General features: G+C 41.6%; 4 protein-coding genes across 4 annotated transcripts; 3 read left to right on the forward strand and 1 right to left on the reverse strand.

The window, feature by feature from the left end:
* Positions 1–106: 106 nt before the first annotated feature.
* On the reverse strand, positions 107–3815 carry LOC133908493 (protein RER1A-like). The gene is made up of 3 exons (XM_062350547.1): positions 3284–3815; positions 652–832; positions 107–330 (listed from the first exon to the last, which is right to left on the reverse strand). The coding sequence occupies exons 1-3, from the start codon at positions 3646–3648 to the stop codon at positions 280–282; spliced, it is 597 nt and encodes a 198-aa protein (XP_062206531.1). The 5' UTR covers positions 3649–3815; the 3' UTR covers positions 107–279.
* A 577-nt stretch (positions 3816–4392) lies between these two features.
* Positions 4393–11339, forward strand: LOC133908499 (uncharacterized). The gene is made up of 12 exons (XM_062350560.1): positions 4393–4968; positions 5564–5628; positions 6785–6849; positions 7652–7718; positions 7807–7905; positions 7979–8254; positions 8344–8484; positions 8551–8631; positions 9227–9919; positions 10006–10077; positions 10155–10223; positions 10300–11339. Exons 5-12 carry the CDS (start codon positions 7839–7841, stop codon positions 11196–11198), a joined length of 2298 nt encoding a protein of 765 aa, XP_062206544.1. The 5' UTR covers positions 4393–4968; positions 5564–5628; positions 6785–6849; positions 7652–7718; positions 7807–7838; the 3' UTR covers positions 11199–11339.
* Positions 11340–11426: 87 nt separating this feature from the next.
* On the forward strand, positions 11427–13034 carry LOC133930909 (uncharacterized). The gene has a single exon (XM_062377688.1). The coding sequence runs from the start codon at positions 11427–11429 to the stop codon at positions 13032–13034; it is 1608 nt and encodes a 535-aa protein (XP_062233672.1).
* Positions 13035–13047: 13 nt separating this feature from the next.
* Positions 13048–14871, forward strand: LOC133908507 (ATP-dependent DNA helicase PIF1-like). Its single transcript, XM_062350572.1, has 2 exons — positions 13048–14692; positions 14789–14871. The coding sequence occupies exons 1-2, from the start codon at positions 13053–13055 to the stop codon at positions 14808–14810; spliced, it is 1662 nt and encodes a 553-aa protein (XP_062206556.1). The 5' UTR covers positions 13048–13052; the 3' UTR covers positions 14811–14871.
* The last annotated feature ends 10323 nt before the right edge of the window (positions 14872–25194 follow it).

Consider the following 25194-nt stretch of genomic DNA (forward strand, 5'->3'; position numbering starts at 1 on the left):
CTGCTGCTCTACGTCCCAACAAAACAACTAGGCGAGTGCTGGTACTAAGAGCTTGAGATATGGTGTAACTAAACCAAATCATTGATCAGAGAAGTGAATCCCGCCATACGAATGGAACAGAGCAACCTAAGCACAATATCAAATTAAATCGTGAACCCCAGGCAGAAACAGAAGTGAATATCCTTCTAACTCTAGATATGAGTGAAGTGTTACACTTGGTATTTAGCACATCAAGTATCATCCACTGTATCTCATTCCACTACCGGCGCAGGTCCGGAATCAATCTTTTGAGGAACTGCTGCTCGCGCCACTCTTCTTCCCACCATATTTCTGGCAACAAATTTGGGGCAAATTATGAGAAATGAAACGATAACTGACACTTGATTGAATAACATGAACCTGCAACTGGGCAAGAATTTGCTGAAGGTCACAAACAAAAAGGCTAAAGTTCATCCATGGATTAAACTGATGGGATCTAATAAACACAAGCTTGAATAGGTAGATAAAGCCCCCGTGTGGTAGATTTTCAGTTTATGTTACTGAAACATGAAACTCCCGTGGCAAATACAACATTTGCTCAGTATGTGTTAAACATGCCACTCCCATACAGGAAATAAACATAAGATGGCAATTAGAACAGTAGGTACTAACCTGCTTCCCAATACTGAAGGGCACATATTTGTACTTGATCATATGCACAATCTGGCGCTTCATCGTAAGGACGAAAAGAACAACCCAGTAGCAGAGAAGTATGGGCCAGAAGACAGGAACATCAAATACGGAGAAGAAAGTCATCACAAAAGCTATAACAAAAGCTTTTGTGATTGCATACCTGAAACATAAGCAAATGGATATTATGGGTATCTTGGATTGAAACTACAAGATCAATATTCAGAATTTATATTTAAGGAAAGGAGAGGCGAAACTAGAACTAGACAGGAAAAGAGAACTTTGGATAAATGAACTATATTAGAAAAATACTAAAAAAATGACTGACCAGTCAAATATGCCTATTATATGTGCATGCTGCGCTGCATCTAAATCACATCAGGTGGAATACACGGGATACCTAAGACATGAAACTATAAGCATCGAATACGTAGAAAGCAATCGACGCACTACAAATGCTGCATCCATCTATGCATGCTACCAACAGTACTTTTCACAATAAAATCTTGCAGCTGATAACAATTTTACTGACACACAATGAATGTACTCCAACTCTGTAGTCAAAACACATGAGACTTAATCACTAGTTGTTATGAACAATTGATGAAGACTGGACTAGCATTGAGAACAAGCATTACTGTGAGTTTTGAGAAGTTTGATTAATTCAGAAAGAAACTGTCAATAACTGACTTATTTTTAACCAACTCAGAAACATTAAAATTTGTGCTGACATTTTCCAGGAGAGTTCACAAAACCCATAAGATGAATCAAACTGTCAAATAGGGAGCTAAATCATATTTAGCTAGTTTAACAGTTAATCCACCCATGTAGCTATAGAGATCTCTGCAAAACAACCATAAAACTCATGTGGAAAAAGATGAGGGGGTAGGTCACAAGGCCATAGTACACAACCTAGAACCCCTTGCATCAAGCACATGGGAAATGCACCAATATTATCACCAATCTACAAAGGATCATCAGTTGCTGAGTAAAAGTAAACAGGCAGTAAGATTCCTGAACTAAGAGTAGCTATTGTGGCTACTATCTGGAAGAACTAAAGCTAAACTATGGACTAGGCAGATCCCTCGTGATGACGACCAATACCTATTACGTAATAAATAGCAAGGGCAGATAGCTCATCAGCAAAAATTACTGTGAATTTCAGAAATTTTGACAATCCAGATAGACACTGTAAAAGAAGGATCAATTTTAACCAAAATGAGAGCACTTCCGACTGATTATATTTTTAACAAAGAACCCCCTGCTGCACCAAGCACATGGGCCATGCACAGACCAATATAATCACCAACCTACAAGGTCTGCTTCTTGCAGGGTGGACCAACAGCAATGTGTGCCATATCTCTTTATTATTCTGTGGTACCACAACGCTATAAACACCAAAGGAGTTTGTGTTTTCCACTTCATCCATTGGAATCCCAAAGGACAGATATGGTGCAAACGAAGCGAGGCAACATGCCTTGAGTGGTTTATTCAGGGTACTGAGCTATTCGGCTGCCATTTAAGTGGTAACTTACAAGCTTCAAGGCTTGGTTGGGTAGCTGAAGGACATGTAAAAGAGAATATAAAGTCCTAGAATCTGTTGGGCATTTGTTGGGCTTAGCAGGGCCCACACTTTTGAGCCATCTTGTATGATACTGACTATAGGCATGAGGGGGTAAGGCAAGATATATGAGTGCAACTTCCCTCTTCTCACGCGCCAATGTTTGCATCACAATTGGATTACCACAGTACAATGACCATGGTGTAGAAGGTAATAAGCACAATATGATCATCCTTCCTCTGCGATTGAGTGTAGTTTTCCCAGTTCCCACTTTCAACTATGATGTTCACATTTCCTAGTGCCTACTGTAGCCTCAATTGTGTGGGAAAACATATTAAGTTGTGTACATCACAAAAGTAACATGCAAGAAGCGATGATGAGCAGACAATATAATGTGCAAAATGAAGGCCTGAGTAGTTAAATTTGAATGCAGCACTATTCAGCACAGATTGACAAGGACTGTGTAGCAAATTCCATTGCAGCCTGACTCTATTAAATGACCTTAATCAGGGTAGCATGCCAACTCCCTAATGCAGCAATTTAAGTCAAATTTTGTGATCTTGCAGCCCTTTTTCTTTTCTCACAGAAGCAATAGTGGTAAGATCATGTACTCTTTGATTTATACTCTAACCTACACAAGTTCTCATTTGCCATTTTCTGATCAATCAGACCAAAATGAAGCATATGTCTATAAGTCTGTTGTGCTTTCTACTACTCATATGAGAGAGCAATGAGGACATTGGCATGACGCATGCCAGAGTTGGTTGACCTATGTGAAAAAGATAACTATTGCTCGTCAGGGGAAGGATCAACCGTAGCTGAGCAATAGTAAGTAAGCAAAAAGTCAAATTTACATTGCTGGATCACGATTAGATGCCTAGCTAGCAATCGTCCGGCTACCATGTCGACGAGTTAAAGCTAAATGACTATTGAGGCCGATCCGATCACCCCATTACAGTAGTAAAGGCAAATACACACAAGTATAGCGTAGGGGCGAAACATGGATCTGATAAGGGGCAGAGACAGATCTGGGGAGGGGAGCCGGGATCTGACCAGAACTTGAACTCGGGGAGGCGCCTGATGAAGGGCTTGAACTCGTCGGATCCGCGGGTCGGGAGCGCGGGCCCGTCGGCGGCGGCGGAAGGGTCGAGCTCGGGGTCGACCATGGGGGAGAGGAAGCCGATGAGGAGGTTGAGGAGGTAGATCCCGAGGCCGTAGGAGACGATGTAGAAGCCCTGTACCAGGTAGACGCGCAGCGCGTAGATGGCCGCGACGGCGAGCGTGCCGAGCCACCGCCCCGTGGCGTGCGGGGTGGAGCGGTCCAGGTAGTACTGGAACGCCCGCGACGCGTCGGTCCGCCACTTGGCCGCTGCCGCTGCCGCGGCACCGCCGCCGCCGGAGTCGCCGCCGCCATCCATCGGATCGCGTGGGTGGAACCCTAGCCTAGCCTGGGTCGGACGGAGGGGAAGGAGGGGAGCGGAGGATGGCTGGGGACGACGAGACGAGTCGACTTTTTCTGGTTGGGTTTACTTGTTGCTTGGTTGGTTCGGTTCAAGGCGTCCATCTCTACAGGGACAGCATTTTTGTTGGATATTCTGTTGGTTTAAGGTGATGAGGCTAATATCTAACCGAGATGTCTAATATAGTACTATCTTACTCAAACAGGTGTTATTTTAGAAATTTTATTTTATTTTTAACCAACAGAATATCTAACTAAGATGTCTAATATAGTACTACCTTACTCAAACAGGTGTCATTTTAGAAATTTTATTTTATTTTTAAATAGATGTTATTTTAATTTTTTAATATAGTGTTTTATTAGAGTGCCTATATTAAAGATTATTGGAAAGTGAAGTTTTAATTTAATAAGTGTGGTTGATTAATGGCTTATGTGTTATTGAATGTGGAAGAAATAGAGAGATGTAAACATACTACGTACGAAAGAATTTATTGTAATCATGTCCTATTGTCAAAGGCTAAAACGATATCTAAAAGAGAACAGATGTAGTACTCTCTTTTTTGTTTTGCGTGTCGTAAACAATACACGCTAAATAACCTGCATATATGGCACATACTTATCTCTCCTACTTAAAAAAAAAGGTAAGAATCCTTCCTCCCACCTCAATGTTTTCTTCCGCTCTCAAGTTTTTCCGTCTGTCCCTTTTTATCGCCGTGCCTTCTTTCCCTATCCTTTTCTTTTCCGCAACAAATTAACGCCCCCTTCCTTTTATTTCGCTCGATCACCCTCACGTGCGCAGACGGCTCCTCTGCCTGCCGCCGGTGGCCTGCGATCGGGGAGGGTAAGCCGGCAGAGGCGCCCCGCTCAGTGAATCCTCTGCCTGCAGCCGACGGCCTCACAACGGCCTCCTGCTGTGATCCCCTCTAACGCCAGGTCTCCGCCTCCCGGTGATCCTCATCACCATTCTGGCGTCACTGCGCGCACAGAGATCCCCTGCCGACGTGCATCCGAAGCCTCTCGCCTTCTTCCTTCCCTTTCCCCTCTCGGTGGTCAAGTTCCTCTCGGCTCCCCTGCCCGGCGGTCGGTTCGTCTCGAAGCCTCGCACCAACGTAGATCCCTCTGCGTTCTTTCACGGAAGCAAATCACGCCGCCTCTTCTGTACGGGTGCGGAGTGGTGATCCGTCCAGGCCTCCGACACTCCCGAGGAAAACCATCTCCTCTGATCCGATCTGTTCATCCCAGCTCTCCTCTGGTGACCAGCGATCATAGAGGAATTCAGGTCTATCTCTCTCTCGGCAGCAATTTAGTTTTTCGTTGCCGTTCGGTTTGTTCTGGAATCAAGCTGGAAATCTAATTAGGCAATCTGATCATGAATTGTTAGGATGTGTGATCTCGTAGTGGTAGTACTGCTTACAGATACTTATAATTCATTCCTGATAGAAATTTTTGCCCATCTTGTGTGATTTTTTTTTCTTAACACCTGAAACGGAAGTGATTCTGATGTAAGCTACAATATTTTCATGAAATGTGCGATGATTATGGTTTTGTACACCGAATTATAGTGAGTTCAGTCTGGATTTGCCATTTGACAAATTTGTGTAACCTGGTTCTTTAACTTTAGTGGCTGGTTGTGGTAGTGATTGGTTTCGAGATTCTATTCATTAATTGTGTGTATTCCACCATTTTCATTATATTCCTATATAGATGAACAGAACCCGGATAGCCATTTTCTCTCATAGCTACATTTACGTAACTGAGCATTGATGCACATCGAGCTTGTTAGACAGAAGGTTCATCTGGTGTTTGTATGTCTATTTGCCTGATCTGGTGTTTCGTTTCATTTATGCCTCAATGTTTCCCTTCTGCCTTTTTAGATTCCTTCTGAAATATTGGAAGTGTGGAAGGAGAAGGGGATGTCTTAGCAAGGACCAACAAAGAGGTAACTTTCTGATTGTTATGGAGATGGTGATCTACTTTGTATGACCTGTAAGAAACCTTTATTTTTAGCACAGTTTCCTTTTTCTCTTTGGATTGAATTTTTTTTTCTCGGGATGCACCTCTGGTAAGTTGGGTATCCCTGCGAAATGAGACAGAACATACTTTGTAGTTCTAAGAAAAAAATATGGAGTGTCTACGAACTATGGAAGAGGTTAACCTGAGATTATCATTATTAAAGTGTCCCAATTATGCATCTTTAACTCGACATCCAAAAATAAGAAATCTCTTTACAGTCTCCAGTTTTTCTTATAACTGTCCGATAGCTAAGCTTTAATGTCTTATTTGATTACACAAATTCTGTTGGCATGGTTCAACTAAGGAGAGAAAGTACCTTAGGCAAGTAAACTGGATCCTGTTCTTGGATGCACAAGGTGGAAATACTATTATCACGATGGAGGCTAGGTGGCATTGATTTACTGTAATCCAGAAGTTCTTGTAGATGCGACGAATTCTAGGGAAAAAAGACATAAAAGTAGTTAGAATCGCATCCCTGATTTAAGGTAGCCCATTGTTTGTTGGTTATACGAATATATTTGCTGAACACTCCGTATGTTGAGTTTTGAGTTAGAGGCTAGGTTTGCTTCCTGTTTGATAAATGTTTTTGCCACTACACACTGTGGAGAAGGTTAGTTTGTAGAATCACTATTTCGACAATATTAGTGGTATTACAATGCCTGGGTATCCGGATAGTTGGATGGCTAATATACAAACTCTTTAGTTCATTTGTTTCCACATGCTTTGTTCTCTTTTGGGTTTTCAAGAAGAAAGAACAGATACATTGTTGTTCTCTTTTGAGTCTATATAGAAATGTGGGTGATTTTTCACCTCTGATGCTCCAGAAAGAAAGTGTTTTTCATTCCTTAATCTGCAAACTTTTGGTATGTAAGCCCTTTTAGGTATTCAGTTGCGAGTGTCTGTGAAGTTGGCGTTTTCTCCAAACTTCCATATGCTTGCTGTCTGGTAGCAATTGGAAGGCCAGAGAACTTATAAAGACAGTGTTACATAATTCTTTTGATTTGGGCATCGAAAATTCAGAATATGCTCATGCGTTCAATCTGTCTGCTGCTGCTGATTCCTTATTTTCTGACATAATACAGACCAGACAATAGTAAGATGTTTCAATTTTAGAAAAAAGGGGATATTGAGCATCATACCAGAAAAGGTAATTTTCTATAATTGTGACTGAGTGACAGTTCGGATTTACTTAAATTGTTTGGGCAATTGGTCTGTTTTGCTATCTTCTTTTTTGTTGATTTATTGCTGAAATATAAACTCTTTTGAAATTCGCCAGTCACTTGGATGATTGATTTAGTTATTTAGAAATTTTCTATAATTGTGTGATTTTTTTTCCTTAATTTGCCGGTTCTGCATGTATTTGAAACCATCAGGACATATGACTTAGACACCAATAGCAAGATTATTGTTCTGATGACATTTCACAGACGGCCGTTTCAGTTTTCATATTCCTATTATTATGATGTTCTTGATGAATGACGGCAAGTATAGGTAATTAGTAGTGTGATTTACTTGATTCATGTAAACATAGGAAACCTGTACCTGCTATCAGATCTGCAGATTTGATTTTTTTTTCTATATCAGTCTAAACTATCTTATTTAGGGCAAAAATCATACTTTCTACCTTCATTACTGTTTTGTGTATGTGATTAACATGAGTTACTATAAGTCTATTTGCAGCATGAGTTGAATGCGTCTCTACTGGTTTCTAAATACAGCTTTGATGCTACTAGCTATAAACAGAGCTACAAGTTTATAAGGAAAATAAGCATACAATTTTTACCATGGTTTAGAAATTAGCAGCAAACACAAATAAATCACAGGCATCTCCTGTCGATGCTCTCTTTTGTTTATTTTAGCATCTTAGGTGTTCAATGGTTTCCCCTTTTCCACTTGGCAGTATACATACCTTGTAATGGAATATTGGTCCTTTGTTGTCTTCATAGCAGATAGCGTCTTCGAAACGAGGCGGTGGTCGTTCGCCATTCAAGGACCTAACCAACACCCCAAACACAGGTAATGTTGATCAGCTACTTTGAAAAGATCCCGTCTCATACTCCATAACTAACTACATGTTGATCAACTACATGTTGTACCTTTTTAGCTGGTGACAACAATAGCAATGTTGGTGGATCTATGGCGTCTTCGAAACGAGGCGGTGGTCGTTCGCCATTCAAAGCCCTAACCAACACCCCAAACACAGGTAATGTTGATCAACTACTTTGAAAAGATCCCGTCTCATACTCCATAACTAACTACATGTTGTACCTTTTTAGCTGGTGACAACAATAGCAATGTTGGTGGATCTATGACATCCGATACACAACCACCACTCGTAGATGCAAAAGAACGTAAGAGGCAAAGAGATAGGGACTGGTATGTGCTGAAAAAAGATGAAATACTAAAGAAGCGTCGTGAAGCATATCGGCGAAAGAAAGCTGAAGCCGCATTTGTAGATGTCGATAAGCATCAATCAGTGACTTTTCAGAACGATCAAATGGGATCAGGGCAATCCGCGCTTCCCAAACTAGGATGCACTCCAAATGCAAGAGGTGTTGTGCCCATACAAATTACTTGCAAGCATAATATCTACTTGATTTAACAAATTAGTGCATCAAATTTTGGTTCATTATGTTTGTAGGCATCCCCAATGTTGTTACGGAGTCATGTACGCCGATAAGTGGTACGACAAAGTCGACGTTTTTTGAGCAACCCACCGCATGCAACAAGGAAAATATGCCTCCTGGCGAGAGTAGTTATTGGGAATCCCTAGCTCATGCAGGTTTGTATTTAAATTTCAATGCGAAGTCATGTAAAGTTGTCTAAAGTTTTGTTGAACATGGTGCAGGTGACTTTACTATACCATCTGGTGATATTCATGGCCTAGACAATATAATGGAATTGACTCAGACTCCAAGTGGGTCTCTAGGTACATTGAATGGTTATCTGCTTCTATATTTGCATATTCACACTCAAAATATAAAAGTGGGGCCTTGTAATGATAGAACTTTGAAACACATGCTCAACAAATACTCATATTCTTACTTGTTTTGACACATGCCAACATCTAGGTTCTTACATCTCCACTACTTAAAATATTCGTACATGGTCCCTTGAGTTATCCTGTATAAACCTTGAATGTCCTGCTATTATTTCTTGTTCGTTCCTTTGTTGGCGTGGACTGTTATACTTCTATAGGCTGGACCCTTAAATACACTTGACCTAAGTTCTACATCATGCATACTTAAAGTTCGTACATGGTCCCTTGAGTTATCCTGTATAAACCTTGAATGTCCTGCTATTATTTCTTGTTCGTTCCTCTGTTGGCGTGGACTGTTATACTTCTATAGGCTGGACCCTTGTTGTCCTTGCCGTCTTACGTAGACATCTCTTTTATATATATATATATTAAAAATATTTCTTTAAATACACTTGACCTAAGTTCTACATCATGCATACTTTCGAATTCAATTAATGCACGGGCGCTCAGCTATTTATTATAATGGCATGTGATTTCATCCCAGGAAATAAGAGTGCTTCTAATGCGAGACAATCACGGCGTACTTGTGAAATTGCTCACAGACAAGAACTAACAACAGAGCAAATCGAAGCAAGCCGTGCAAGGTATAGGGCACGTTATGCAAATATGACACCAGAGCAGAGACAAGCAAGACGTGATCGTGATAAGGCTAGATACGCATTACGTCGCAACACCCCAGAAAAAATTGAAATAATGCGCATGCATCAGAGGGTGCATTATGCAAATGTGACGCCCGAAGACAAGCAAGCAAAGAGAGATCGCGAAAAAGCATTGAAAGATTTGTGCCGCAACACTCTAAGCCAAGATTCCATTGCCATGCAGAACCCAATGTATGTCCCTGAGGTTGTGCCACTCACTGTGGATGCATCCGGTCCACATGGATCCACAGTCACACATGATTGGTCGATTCCTGCGGTCACAGATACCCCTATTTACATCCAGTCAGCTTGTGATCAGATGCCGGACGTGGAGATTCCCAATATGGCTGCCAGTCAAAGATCACGTATACAACGCGTAACACCTGGAGAAAGGCAAGCATTGTTAGCCCGTCGTAACGAGCACTTTGCAAAAACGCCAACAAAGAAACGGTCTGACTTGACACAAGAAAGTCCAACTGTATGCGCAGAAGACATCAATGGTTCAGAACCTCCAACACAATCAATCCTCATTAACAACGGTAATGTTCGTACTTGCATTCAGCTTTCACCAAATTCCAATACAAAATATAGATCCTTAAGTACAGTACTCGTGTTGTATTAACAGAAGATACCCCTGCAACCCCTGATACTAACAACGCCGCCACACCTCCAACACGGCCACCAGTTAACGACGACGGTAGTTTCCTTGACTGTATTCATTTTATATTTCAAATGAAATTCAGACCCTCATAAAAATTTATATTACCGTGACAGGTGATGATGATGGCGTCATATTCGAGGAGGACTCCGAAGATGAGGAGGGCTACATGTTCGGTGGTGAAGGTACTTTTGATATTTTTCATCTTGTGTCCATATCTTGTATAGCCTTATCTAACTATGATGCTAAAAATATCTTCAGACAGGGATATCAACGAGGATGTCGAATTCGATCAAGCTGACGACGACTCTGCCTCTATCTCTAGCGTACCTGATACGTACGACCACGTGTACAGCAATATACCCCCAGCCACGTACATGCTAAAGCCTGTTGAAAACTGCCAATATTGCAATGCAAAGAAGTTTGAGCATGAGACAAAGGGGTTCTGCTGCCGTAATGGAAAAATTAAATTATCCACCACAGATACACCACCCGAGCTCATGAGGCTTTGGTCGAGTGCAGATGCTGACGCTAGGCACTTTCGTGATAACATTAGGTTTTTCAATGGTCATTTCTCATTCACGTCACTTTACTGTCATCTTGACAGTGAGACCACTGATATGAGAAAACATGGTATCTACACGTTTCGTGCCCACGGCCAAATGTACCATAACATACGGTCATTCGGTAGAGATGGTTCGGAACCCAAGCACCTGGAGCTTTACTTCTACGATGATAATCCCAGTCTAGAGCTTCGGTATCACCGCTGCCGCGAAGAGCAGTACCAGCAAGACAAGGATGTCATCAGAAAGCTGGTTGGCATACTGCGTGGCAACCCGTACTCTGAACAACTCCGGAGTATGGGACAGGTTCAGGACCTTGATGACTATCGTGTGACACTGAACCTTGACCATAGGTTGGACCAGAGAACTTATAACGTGCCGGCCACTTCAGAGGTGGCCGCTGTTTGGGTCGAGGGGAGCGAACGCCGAAGGCAGTTTGAGAATAGCGTTATCCTGCAAGGGAAGAACAGGGAAGTATATGGCATTAGGTCGTATCATGGATGCTACGATGCACTGTCATACCCTCTCTTCTTCCCTAGAGGCGAACTCGGCTGGCATACCGACATCCCAAAGGTTGTGTGTCCATCGATGAGGTGAACGCGGCTCGAGCGGCTCGTAAAGCTCGTGGTAATAATGATGAAGACCCAGGTTAGTGTTCTCAACAGATGGTATTTGCACGGTCAATTCTTGGCACTGTACTCTCTTATGTACAACACTAGCTTCTAACATCATATGCTCTGTTCAGATTCTGGTGGTAGGCTATGCGTGTCCGTGCGTGATTACTACTGCTACAAATTCCAGATTCAGCCAGGGATATTCAACTCAATGTTGTTTGGCAAGCATCTTTTTCAGCAATTCACGGTCGACACATACATCAAGATCGAGAGTTCACGACTGGACTACATATGGGCTCATCAGAAGGAGTTAAGGGCGGACCTGTACCAAGGCTTGGTGGACAGCTTGCATGCCGGTGAGAGAAGAGCAGACGCTATTGGAAACCGGACTGTGCTGGCTACGTCATTTATTGGAGGACCTCGAGACAAGAGGCGTCGGTACATGGATGCTATGGCTTTAGTGCGGAAGTACGGGAAGCCAGACGTCTTCCTCACAATGACATGCAACCCAAACTGGGATGAGATCACGCGTGAACTCTATCCTGGCCAGATACCCCAGGATCGTCCGGATCTCGTTGTGCGTGTTTTCAGGGCGAAGCTAGAGGAACTAAAAAAACAGTTGCTTGAAAAGGACATTCTTGGCAAGGTGAAGGCATATGTCTATGTGGTGGAGTTCCAGAAGAGGGGCCTACCGCACGCCCACTTCCTGCTCATCATGCTGGGGCGGTACAAGCTCACATGTCCCGAGCAGTATGATTGTCTCATCTCAACCGAGCTCCCGGAGAAGCATAAGTATCCAGAGCTGTACAAGATGGTTGTAAAGCATATGATGCATGGCCCTTGCGGTGTGCTAAACCGCGATTGCCCATGCACAAAGGACCGTCCGTCATGCAAGAATCATTATCCGCGTCCTTTCAACGCGACTACCTTACAAGGCAAGGACTCCTACCCGGTGTATCGGAGACGTGAAGATGGCCGCTGTGCGATGGTTCGAAAACACCTGCTGGATAACAGGTGGGTCGTCCCTTACAACCCTTACCTTCTGCGGCTGTTCAACTGCCACATTAATGTTGAGGCGTGCTCGAGCATAAAGGCCGTTAAATACTTATTCAAGTACATATACAAGGGCCATGATCGGGCCTCTGTGACTGTGACCGAGGCTGACAAGGCAGACATCAACGGCAACATCGATGAGATCAGGCAGTATAGAGACGCGAGGTGGGTGACCCCTCCGGAAGCCTTGTGGAGGATATACGGTTTTGAATTGAGCAAGAACTCGCCACCTGTGATGCAGCTGCAACTTCATCTCCCAAACATGCACATGGTTTCGTTTCAAGAGGGCCAAGATATTCGGCAAGTGGTAAACCGTGAAGGTGCTAAGAAGTCAATGCTGACAGAGTACTTTGAGGCGAACAGATTACATGAGCATGCGCGGGGTATCTTGTACCGGGATTTCTCCGAGTGGTATACTTGGCAGAAAGGCAAGAAAAAAAAATTCTGGCAAAGAAGGGTTCGAGAAACTGGTGGACAGGTTGGTAGAATCGTGTCAGCTCATCCGACGGAGGGGGAACGCTACTATCTACGGGTTCTCCTAAACCACGTGTCTGGTGCCACCTCCTACGATGACCTAAGGATGGTTGACGGCGAGATCCTACCGACCTTTCGTGAAGCTGCAGAGAGAAGGGGCCTGATCGAAGCAGACAACACACTGGACGAGTGCCTTACGGAAGCCGAGTTGTTCCAGATGCCACCATCGCTCCGAAGGCTCTTTGCAACAATACTGGTATTCTGTGAGCCCAGCGACGTGCGAGGACTCTGACACAAGCACCTGGAGCCAATGTCGGAGGACTATTGCCGCAATAACTCATGCACAGTCGCTGTAGAACAGATGGTTTTGATAGATATCAGGAATATGCTACAATCAATGGGGAAGGACATAAGGTCATTCCCTCTTCCCGAGATCGATGAGTCACATGACACGGCCAACGGTGTGCCCAGGGAGATCTTTGAGGAGTCCACCATCGAGCTCAACGTTGAGGACGCAACTCTGTCGGACTCCCTCAACACCGAGCAGAGGGCCGCCTACGATGAGATTCTATCTGCTGTTGATAGCGACGAGGGCGGCGTGTTCTTTGTGGATGGACCTGGAGGCACCGGGAAGACTTTTCTGTACAAGGCGTTGCTCGCAACAATACGTGGGCATAATAAGATTGCTGTGGCAACAGCTGCGTCTGGTGTTGCAGCTTCCATAATGCCTGGAGGAAGAACTGTGCACTCGCGCTTCAAGATACCGCTGAGTATTGACGATGGTGCGTTCTGTAGCTTCACAAAACAGAGTGGGATTGCCAAGCTTCTGCGGACGGCTTGTCTCATTATTTGGGACGAGGCTTCCATGACAAAGAGACAGGCGGTGGAGGCTTTGGACAACAGCATGCGTGATATAATGAGCCGACCAGAACTGCCGTTCGGTGGGAAGACGGTTGTGTTCGGTGGAGATTTTAGGCAGGTCCTCCCTGTTGTCCGAAAGGGGTCAAGGGCTCAGATAATCGATGCGTCGCTGCGTAGGTCGTACCTTTGGGATTGCATGCGTCATCTAAAGCTGGTACGCAACATGAGGGCACAGAGCGACCCGTGGTTTGCGGAATACCTACTGCGCATCGGTGGTGGCACCGAGGTGGCCTATGGTGATGGAGACGTGCGTCTTCCTGATGAGATATGCGTGTCGTATACATGGGAGGACACTGACCTGGATAAACTTATAGATAACGTTTTTCCAATGCTGGATGATAATATGTCGGATCCAAACTACATCACCTCAAGAGCTATCTTGTCCACACGGAACGATTGTGTGGATAATATTAATATGAAGATGATCGGTCGCTTCCGAGGTGACGAGGTTGTGTACCATAGCTTTGATCGTGCAGAAGACGATCCCCATAACTACTACCCCCCTGAGTTTCTTAACTCGCTGACACCTAACGGGTTGCCTCCACATGTTCTGAAGCTAAAGATGAACTGCCCTATCATATTACTTAGGAACATTGACCCCGCGAACGGACTTTGCAATGGGACGAGGTTGGTGGTCCGGGGGTCCCAGAGAAATGCCATCGATGCAGAGATTGTGCTGGGGCAACATGCTGGAAAGAGGGTTTTTCTGCCTCGGATCCCCCTATGTCCCTCTGATGATGAGATGTTCCCATTCCAGTTCAAGAGGAAGCAGTTTCCTATCAGGCTCAGCTTCGCCATGACAGTCAACAAGGCACAGGGGCAGACCATCCCCAATGTCGGCATTTACCTGCCCGAGTCGGTGTTCTCTCACGGTCAGTTATACGTCGCGCTATCAAGAGCCACCGCCAGAGCGAACATCAGGGTCCTCGCCGTCCCGTCTAATGACAAAAAAAAAAAGAAGTGCTCAAAGCAAAGTGGTACGTACACGATGAACATCGTTTACAGAGAGGTCCTTACGGCATATACGAGGTATTTGTGGCATATTTGTCATTTATACTCTACATAATCATGATTTGCTTTTTTTGAATTCTATCCATCTAATTTTACTTATTTTCATTTGTGCAGGTCTCCTCCCTTGCATGTTTAGCACACATAATAGGGTTTGTTTAGCTATCTGAAGATTGTTATACAAATGTTTTTTTAATCCTACTTTGATGCTGTTAGTATGCAATAGAATAATTTTTCCGATCCAACACTGGTAGCTAAATTCATTGCTTGCTGGAATGCTTGATATTTAGTGATCACTGTTCAGCTATTGCAATAAGATCTTCGATGGTTGCGCGTCCGATTAGATCAATCTTGATTAGAGGCTTGACTTTGAGCGTGATTTGAGAGATTGCAACAACAATTTGACATTGATAACATCTATGATTTGAGAGATCGCATAAACAAGTTGCATCTCTACAGATTTTGTCTGGCAATGGCAATAGAGATCTGTTGACAGAATTATAATTCCAATACCACACACTACTGCTATATTGCCGTCTCCACCTAGATAGGATTCCACTGGCAGTCTAAAATTAGGAACCGCGATGCTTTAATTACATGTCGTAACTGCAAAGAAAAAAAAATTCACCTTGTTCTTGATCAGGGTATTTAATTAATGTAACTACATGGTCTTTGCAAAAGGGCATCCTCCCAAGCATAAGATGAAAAAAAATTTAATTCGATCGTAATTTATGTACCCATGATTGAGTGCTAATATAGTTTGAGTGCTAATATAGTTTTTATCGTTTGTTGTACTTTCTATCATGCAGCATCACATACAATGTTATGATTTGAAGGTTTATTCCTATATCATGCACCTATTGGAACCATCTCTTTAGAACATTGTTGCCACATCCTTTCTGATTATGGATCTTGTACTATAGTTCTACCTTCATGCTTATGTTGTCATGTCTAAATTTTTGACACCCGTTGCAACGCACGGGCATTCAACTAGTAAAATTAAAATATGCCTATTGCACCGCTAGTGACAAAGCACAATATTACCTCTGTAAGCTCATGCCAACCACCATCCGCTCAATCCTCCTCGTACGCTAGTACTCGCACTCGCTCGGATTCACTACATAGGTTACTGAGGTCACTCAACTCGTTACACGATCTAATAATCAAGTTCAGTGACATACTAACTATAACCTTTGCGAGGAAAAATTATTTCAATCAACAAGTGGAGCATATGATAAGAGAATTCCCAGTTAAAAAGCAATCCTATGCTGAATTACTAGCTTCCATTGCTGTCAATCAAGCCAATGCGAACTATCATACCCCGATTTCTAATGTAAAAGTACACTAAACAGCAAACAGTAAAAATACACTAAACAGCAAACAGTAAAAATACACTAAACAGCAAACAATTACACGTGGTAACTTTGAATTCCTCAAATTAAGCACTCTCTCGCTAGTTCCCGGAAATCCATATCACAGCCCTATCATCCACCCACCACCTTAGATCAGAAACATCACAACGGGCACTACACAGATCACCAAAACAAAATCTAAATTATTTGGTTTGGATGTGTGTTGCCGCCGCCGCTGTGTGTAGTATGCATGTATGTATGCTTGTGGGTGTGATCTTTTACAGGGAGGAAGAGATGAGAAGAGATGGTTTGCTTTTGCTTCCTGGTGAAAGATTAGAGGAGAGAGAGACAGATGAGAGAGAGTGTGAGAGATGAGAAAAGATCTAAGGAGAGAGGATAAAAGATCTAGAGAGAGCATTTGAATATTAAATTCATATGATGTATTTGAATTTGAAATGAATTTATAATAATTCAAATTGAGTAATTTGAATTGGATCGGATTTGGATGATTCGAATAAATGACTTGAATTGGATTGGTTAATTCAAATTGTATTTGAATCTGAAAATTGTCATGACTTTGGAAGGAAGATTCGAACTTGAACTTTGATTTGAATTGGATTGTATTGAAATGAATTGCAAAAGGATCAAATTGGAAAGTATTCGAATAAATCTCGAATGATTCGAATTGTATTCGGATACGAAATTGATGATGATTTGAAAGAGTCTAGATTTGAGATATTTGGGATTAAATTCAAATAGGAGTATTTGAATTTGGATCTGAAATTGGATTTGGCATTAATCCAAATACAAGTATTTGAATTAGGAAAACAATTTGAATTGGAAGCCTCAATATTTGAGAGTGGTTTGAATTCAAAAGAATTGAATCCAAGAAATATATTTGAATTTGAAAGAGGTTCAAATTCAAATCTCCACTCAAAGAACCATAAAAACCATTACACCAAAATGCATATGACTCAGTTTATGCATGGATCAATTTAGAAATTAATTTGGTGCTCTCTGGAATACTTAGCCAAAATAATATATTTGAATACACACATATAGGTATATATATATATATATTTAAATATATATTTTCTTGATTTTATATAGGTTTAATAATTAGAAAAAAAATTAAACATGAGTGAATTTTGCTATTTTCTAATATGCTAAAACGCAGGATGTTACACTTGCCTTGGTGGCTCAAGCTTCGAAGTGAAGATGACATCAAGTGACTAAAAGAGAGGTTTATGGTGAGGTATTGACTTGATGGCTTAGTGGCTCAATCAACTTGATGTCAAGGTGGCTCAAGGGTCGTGACCGGGTGCTATCTGGGAGCTATAGTCTAGGTGGCTACTCCAATGTAAACTAGGAGTGCCTTTTATACCATCAATATAACAGAATAAAAATCTCTTATGCCAAGTTTGCTCTTTCTACCATCTTTATATTTCCGTATTTACGTACTTGCAATCTACCTTTGCATGTTTACCTTTCTAGAGTAGTTTGCTAGGTTTGGTTATATGTTGCAAAACTTTTTGAACGATAGAGTACACACATTAGATTAATCTAAAGAACATTTAGATAAAAATTGATATAGATTTATCTTGAGAAGTTTTTAGAGCTGATTAATTTTAGATGTCTTAATTCACTCATCTTAAGACATTATCAATCCCTGTAGTGGACGAAGCGGAGAATAACAGCTTGTAAGAACCAAAGAAATACCAATGTTTCAGCTCAAGTAGCTACTACGAACCAAGAAACCAAAGCAAAGGAAGAGAAGGGGATTGAGAGATGCTTACTCTAGCCAAGGTTGGAGTGGATCCTCGCCGTGGTACTCTTTGATGGCCTCGATCATCCAATTGGTGAACCAATCAATCAAACGATGAACACACAAGAAAGATCGTAACTTTTCCCCTTTCTAGATCACGACCTACTAGCTGTGGTCGCCTCGTCGCTCATCAAGATCGAAGGCACCATGCAATATCTCAAAGCCTTTTTCGTGAGAGAACCGTGCATCGATTGAAGTGGAATGAGATGAATTACCAGATGGAAGTAGACGTCTAATATGGAAGGCAAAAACTAGGTGATTGAAAGTATTTTTGAAAGAAAAATGGGATCCAACTTTAAACAGTGACCATTTGATCAATTCGGATGGATGGTTGAGATCGTATGGATCTACCAATATTAGCGAATTATATAGGCATATAGATATAGATATTTAATTGTTTAGGCAATCATCTATTGAGCAAATTGGGACCAAAATGTTACCAAAGCCATCCAAATAAAGGATCGGTGGAATGAACTAACTTCTTGTTATATGCGCAATAGGGTGCATTTGGTTGGGGTAATTGGTAAGAGGGAATGGAGTTTAGGATAGGGGGTTAAAAATCTTTTTATTTGTTTTTACGGGAGTGTGAGTTTTGGTGAGATGGAGAATGAGAGTTTGGAGATGAATTCTCACCAATTTCTTCATAGTAATTCAGTCGGAGTTTGTGTGTTTAGTGGAAGATGATTACATCTCCATCATTCATCATAACTTATGTTTTAATTCCTTACTCCTAAATCTAATAACCAAACAGTGAAAAAACATTTCCTTTAAACTTCCTCTTTTTAACTCCCATCTGAAGTCAAACAAGGGACTAGGACTAAAAGTCAAACTTTCATTCTTAATCCCTCCTCCAACTCTAATTCCTGTTCCCGTCACATGCCAGGCACGCCTACGTTTACCTGGAGGGAAGTGGTAGAAGGGAGTATGTCAATGATTAGTTAAATCGATTATGTAAATATTTATTTAAAGTATAGATATTTATTTATCAATGGTGCGTATCAAAAAGTAGGAGATGAGATTTTAGACACGTTTGGATCTCCCTAAAGATAATAACCCTGTATCTTATGCTGCCTTGATTAACCTCAGGAGAAGATAATTGTAATGATGGTATGTCTAGATTTACTGTATGAATCTCGACGAGTTCTCTTGTGTTCTAAATTCTAAAGTTCTTATCGGATGAATCTAATCGTGACTTGAATCTGTTGTGGATCTCAATAGGTTGTTTATGTTTCGAATCTATAGCTTGTCTATTTGACTCTGTTTCGTCATTCTGACCCTCTCTTGATGTACCATATCTTCTCCCTATATAGTCGAGTTAGGGATGCATAACATACTCGGAGTCTCTAGTGTAACATTTCCGTATTGTATTATCTGAAGTTTTCTTTCCTGATTCGAAGATAGTTTCTATGTGAAATGTGAAAAACTATATGAAATATTTACACATATCTTATTTATCTTATGAAGGTTATGAAACCTACCATATAAGGTAATAGATACGTGTAGGATGATACTCCATCATCTGGATATACAATATTTTTAGTAAATCCTTAATTATTAATTATAAAATCCTCATCAGGATGAGAGTTTAGAGATGCAGGCTTTAAAATCTCTTGATTTGTTAGTTTGCATGGAATTTTAGTAGGGGGAGGAAGGGGATTTGAGAGGCTACCTCCACTATTTAAAACCCTGTGGAAGGGTGGTAATTCGGTGAGAATTATATGAATGCATATTCACTGTTCATTACAACTTATGTTACAATTTTCCACTCCCAAGCCCACACAACAAAAGGTGGGTAAGAATTCCCTCTTAAAATCCCTCTTTTAATTCCCATCACAAGCCAAATTAGGGATTAAGATAAAAAAAATCCAACTCACATGTTAATTCCCTCCGCCAACTCTCGACTCTAATTCACATGCCCCTTCCAGTTGCTTCATTGCTTGCCAAACATCCTAAACAAGGACGGGCCTAGCATTATATTGGTTGGAGTTGTGCTCTCGCCTAGGCTTGATTGAAGCTTTTACTGATACGAGATGGCTGACGTGCGGATATCTCTGCGGGCACTCAAACCTTTATCCATGAACCTTAAGTTTCAATTTGGAAAGTCTTCGACATTGAAATCATGTATCCAGCCAAAATTATAGCTCCGAAGTCGAATAGTATTACTTCCAACAAAACATTATCTCCTTTTACCCTAAAAAATCAACTTTGAACTGAGAAAAGTGGAAACCTAGAACATGGTTCTCAGCTTTGAAATTGAAATTCAGCGTTGGACTTGAAAACTAAACTTTGCATCGGTATCTTGAATATGTAACTGTTCCATTAACTCGGAAATTCAACCTGAAAACACAAATTTACCTAGGATTTTTGGGACAAGCGGGCGGCCACCCTGAGGCGCTCTACACGAGAGAGAAGAAGTTGGAAGGGGAACAAACAAACGATGGTGGGGATGAACCATTGAACTGACGCCGAATCGGTTTCCCGTACTCGTAAAATGCCGGCGGCGAGAGAGAATTACCGGAGTCCATAAGTTTGCTTGTCCAAACTTGAAATCCGTGCTTGGGTGCCCCCAGCCACTACGTCCCGTACATGCATGCATGTCGAGATACTTGACTAACGAAACATCAAAGATGACGAGTCTTCTGTTCCAGTAACAGCATTACTGACGTGCATCATCTCTGTAGGATGAAAAAGAAAACAAATGAGCTCTTCTTTTTTTAGACAAAGAAAATAGATGAGCTTTTTTTTAGACAAAGCCGGAAGATTTTATTCATCACTTATAGAATTTACATGCATGCCAATAAAACATTGGATGAAGAAGCCAAACATGACGGCCTCCATCTGAAGAACATGCAAACTTAGCAAAATTGTGAGCATCTGTATTTGCCTCCCGTCTTTCATGGCGTATCTCAGTTAGATCATGGTTAAGGGTTTTCCTTCACGGTTTAGATTTCCGTCGTGAAGGAATTTTCGTTCCCTTTAGCACTGCAATGGCTTCCCTTTACGGTTCCCGTCACGAAGAGATTTCTAAGGTCATTATCTCTAGAACGGAAATCTCTCTTCTTCCTTTCACGATTCCACTCGAAGGAAAGCTGTTATAGATGAGAGAAAATAAAGAGAATGGGAACGAAAAAAAGAATAAAAAAGAAAATAAAATGAAGAAAATATAATTAGAGATGGTCTTATAGCCATCAAGAACTTGCCCCTAGTATCTACTCACTCTATTTTTTAATACCTGTTACTTTTGATCAAACACGCATACAAGACACATCAAAAATAGTACAAATTTTAAATGTGAAATGATAAAAATACTCTTAGAAATTACGTCAAAAAACGTAAAGTGATAAGTATTTGAAAATAAATAAAATAGTCAAAAGTGACTAGTATTAAAAAACGGTGGAAGTAATATACTTCTCACTGTCTCGATGCAGTCTGAAGCCACACAGACTCCTATTGCGTTGATGCCAACAGCCAGACATAATGCTTCTTTGCACGCTAGCGCTTCTAGAATCGTCGGATCAGAGAAAACATATGAGCTTGTCACTTGCCAGTACGAATGGGCCGTAGAGGTTAAGAGTTGTATTTCCGTTATTAAAAAAGTACGAATAAGCCGTAGATTCGCGAGTCATTGGGATGAACAAATCACGAATGACATGGGCACATGGCACAGCCATTGCAAGTGGTAACCTGGCCCAAACAAACTATTGGATCAACCGAAAAAGAATCCTTTTTGTATAATAGGCCGCTTACTCTTGCCGTAGTTAGTCTGGGAAGTATTTTTTTTAAGGCGATACTATATTTCAATTTTTCATATTTTTTTCAAGCGAGCCACTAAATTCAACTCCCGATGGACAGAAACAGATTGCACCCTGCCTTGCTCCTCTTGATGGACCTCGTGCTCCCCTGCCCCGCCCTCCTCCCTTTATCTTCGACAACACCCCACTATCAGATCTACACTCACAGCCCACCGCTGTACTAATCTCTCTATTTTAGAGCTCCTCTGTCCCAGCAACGGGTCACCGTTGCCCACTACCGCCTGGCCGTCTTGTCTCGTGTTAACCTCTTGTTGTCCACCGATCTCCATCTAAGTCTAGAGATAGAGAATCTCGTTAGAGGAAACCTAGCGGCAAAAAAAATGAACGTTCACACTATCATCTGAGACGTAGATCTCGATTTGAGGCGTTTGAGATTTAAGATATGTATTTTTTTTTAACCATGGGCCATGCGCTGAGGCCTAATGAAATCAACGGGCCCTGCCCAAGTCTATTGAGTCTCATTCGGATCTAGCCTCTCCAATAAAAACATTTTCGGTTTTCGGCTGTAGTTTTTCACCGAGATTATTCCATCATATTCCTAGCCTTCTTCTTCCCGGACCAAATAAACTTGCTGGCCGCCGGCCATGTGGGACCACGAAACCGCACGCCGGAGATCGACGCCGGGCCCACTTGGGTACAATCGAACATCCTAGGTCAACAATGATCGATCAGCCCGCTCCATGCTTCTTTCAATTCAGTCCTGTGGCAGGGGCGGTGACGACGGTCGTGGTCCACTCGTGTCCACCGCCGGTGGCCGGTTCGCGCGCGAGTTCCCACTGCATCTGCATGGTGTCGTGTCGCCGCCCATTCCATCCACTCGCCTGCATGGCCTCCGGTTACTGCCTGCTGGGCGTCAGCCACTCGCCGAGCTAGCTCGATCCGCGCCAGTAGTTGGTATGCATGATCGACGCTGGATGAATCGGGGCCGTCGGTTCGAGCAGGCGAGTGACCACTAGCTGTAGCAGAATGCAGCTTTGTCGTCGAGTGGGCAAATCATGCACGCGCGGGACATGGAGCATCATATTCTCGGATCACCGGTTTGTCACTTTCGGCCGGTGGAGGCCCGCCGCCGCCGGCCGGGAACAATTAAACAAATTATTCCTCCCATCATCCCCTTCTCACGGTCACGCCTATATAGGTGGAACTAGATCTCCTACGGTCGTGGAATTTTTATATTTTGACCCTTTTTAAAAATATATTCTACAAAAAGATCTTTGCACAAATAAATTCTGAAAATAAACCTTTTTCACGACACTATGATATTTGGCATCATGATTGAATAGCACGACACATGACAATTGACGCCGAGATAGCAATATGATCTTTATGTTGAATTTTCAATATCATATGTGACGATTACCACAACATCAATTGCCACAACATCGTACTATTTAACAATAACGTCAATAGTCATGACGCTATATTATATATTTTTAGACATTATTTTCCCATATAGGTCCATGAGTAGATTTATTTTTTAAAGAGCCAAAATCTAAAATTTCCACCCTAGAGTCCCTACTACTAGATACTAATGGCATGATTGGTTGCCAGTAGGATCTTAATCATATGGACTATATATGCAGGCTAAGGGTAAGTAGGTTGTGGAGTCATATTTGTTGAAAAAAAGAGAGTGTTTAGTTGGTTATATATATTTAGATATGTTGAACTAAGTTTCTATTTTACTATATGAAAAAAGGTCATAGGTGACGGATGATAACTGTCATGGGTGATAAGTCCCGCACTCGTCACCCCGAACGTGTCACTGATGACTAGTTATAACTGATGGGTAAGAACCCGTCGCAAATAAGATCATAGGTGACGGGTCGTAACCATGACCTGTCACTAACGTGCATCTCCTATGTGCTTGGCAGAAAGATATAAGTGATAGGTAATCTTTTCACCTGGCATTTATATTTTCACATAATGAGTAAAGATGTTACATGTCACTTATGTGTAGGTTATTCTGCAAGATTGTACTATTTTTTAGCTGCATCCTGAAGCATAGTCAGGATTTGACACCTATCTTCTCCCTACAAACAACTACAATATATCCAAATCCATATCAACAAGCACACATATATAAGAACTCACTTCATCATAGAATCGTAAATGTTACAAAGTTTCAATCAATTCATCATAGATCACAAATGTTACAAAGTTCCAATCAATTCATATTACATAAGACCTCACAACATAGGTTTCTATAGTGCAGCTCACCGTGTGAGTTGATGACTTCAAACATCATGAACTCGGTGATCCGTTATCGAATCTCCGAGAGTGCATTGTCGTCGAAAAAACAAGCTGAAAAGTCCTACATAATTTGACGTGTCACTAATGTCATGTTATAATAGAATTAATCTAATTACTAAAATTAGTTACGAATAATCTTGTATTGAAATTACATCAAGGGATTTCATATCCTTTGCTCAGATCGTGAGAAGCATGTTCCACGTAACATAGACAGTAGGTATTGCCTGGTGGTTGTTGATGGCACTGCTGATAAGAAAATTTACTGTTAGATCAAAAGGAAAAAACAGCAAAAGAGAGCATTTGATAATCTATTTGGTAGCATTTATTGTGAACCCGGTCTTGTGTATCAGTCTGCGGTCATTTTTTGCGTTGTAGTCAAGATCAGCTCGAAGGTATTTGTGAAAAGTCCTGCATAAAGAGTGATCGATTAGGAAATATTTGAACGTTAGAAAAGTTAAATATGTAAACTAAATTAGGCAAAACTTATATGTCGAGAAGTCCTTTTACAGTAATGTAATCATACTCTCTAGGCTTGCCTTTTGGTCCTACTGGTATTGATGAGTTGATGTACCACACCAAGTTTCACTTAAGGCAAATGACCAGTAACGTCCAATGGCCACCGATATTGTGTGTGCCCAATATGTAGTCTATTTTAAAATATTGTTGCATTGCTCTGGCAACATAATCCAAAGCGTAGTCGCTATGAAGTTAGATGACTGAGATTGTAATGGCCTTAGGGTTAAGAAACCCGATGAGCTCCTTGTTCTTCTTTGTTTTTTTGATCATGTGTCTACAGATAAGAATATAGTTAGATTCAAGACTTAGTGGTATTAATTAATGAATGTCTAGTTTTAAGAGACTTATAATGTGAAGATCCATAATAGCGATACGTCCATGGCATCAAAGTTGAAGATGTCATATAAGTTATTAAAACCTATAAGGAAGTAGCCGTCTTCAGTTAAGAAGTGTCATCATTTGTACCGTACAACTATTGATTTGAGCCTTGATGTATCTAGAAGTCTGCATGTAGTAATTATGCATGTCAACACATGCTTGTCCTGCACTTGTTAGGTCATCTATTGTCATCAAGGGCTTTTCATATTAGAATTTCATGTTGACACTAGTCCATGCTGCTCCAATGTTTGTGGACTTCTTTGTTGGTACAATGTCCTTCGACCTCTTCGGCAGGTGCTTCTTAGAGCTTTTCTTCCCGGGTCCCTTTTTCCTTCTTCTTTGGGCTCTTTGGGGGAGATGGAATTGGAGCTGGAAGCGAGGCTGCCAGAT

The sequence above is a fragment of the Phragmites australis genome, chromosome 1, assembly GCF_958298935.1.
Source record: "Phragmites australis chromosome 1, lpPhrAust1.1, whole genome shotgun sequence".
NCBI classification, from domain to species: domain Eukaryota; kingdom Viridiplantae; phylum Streptophyta; class Magnoliopsida; order Poales; family Poaceae; genus Phragmites; species Phragmites australis.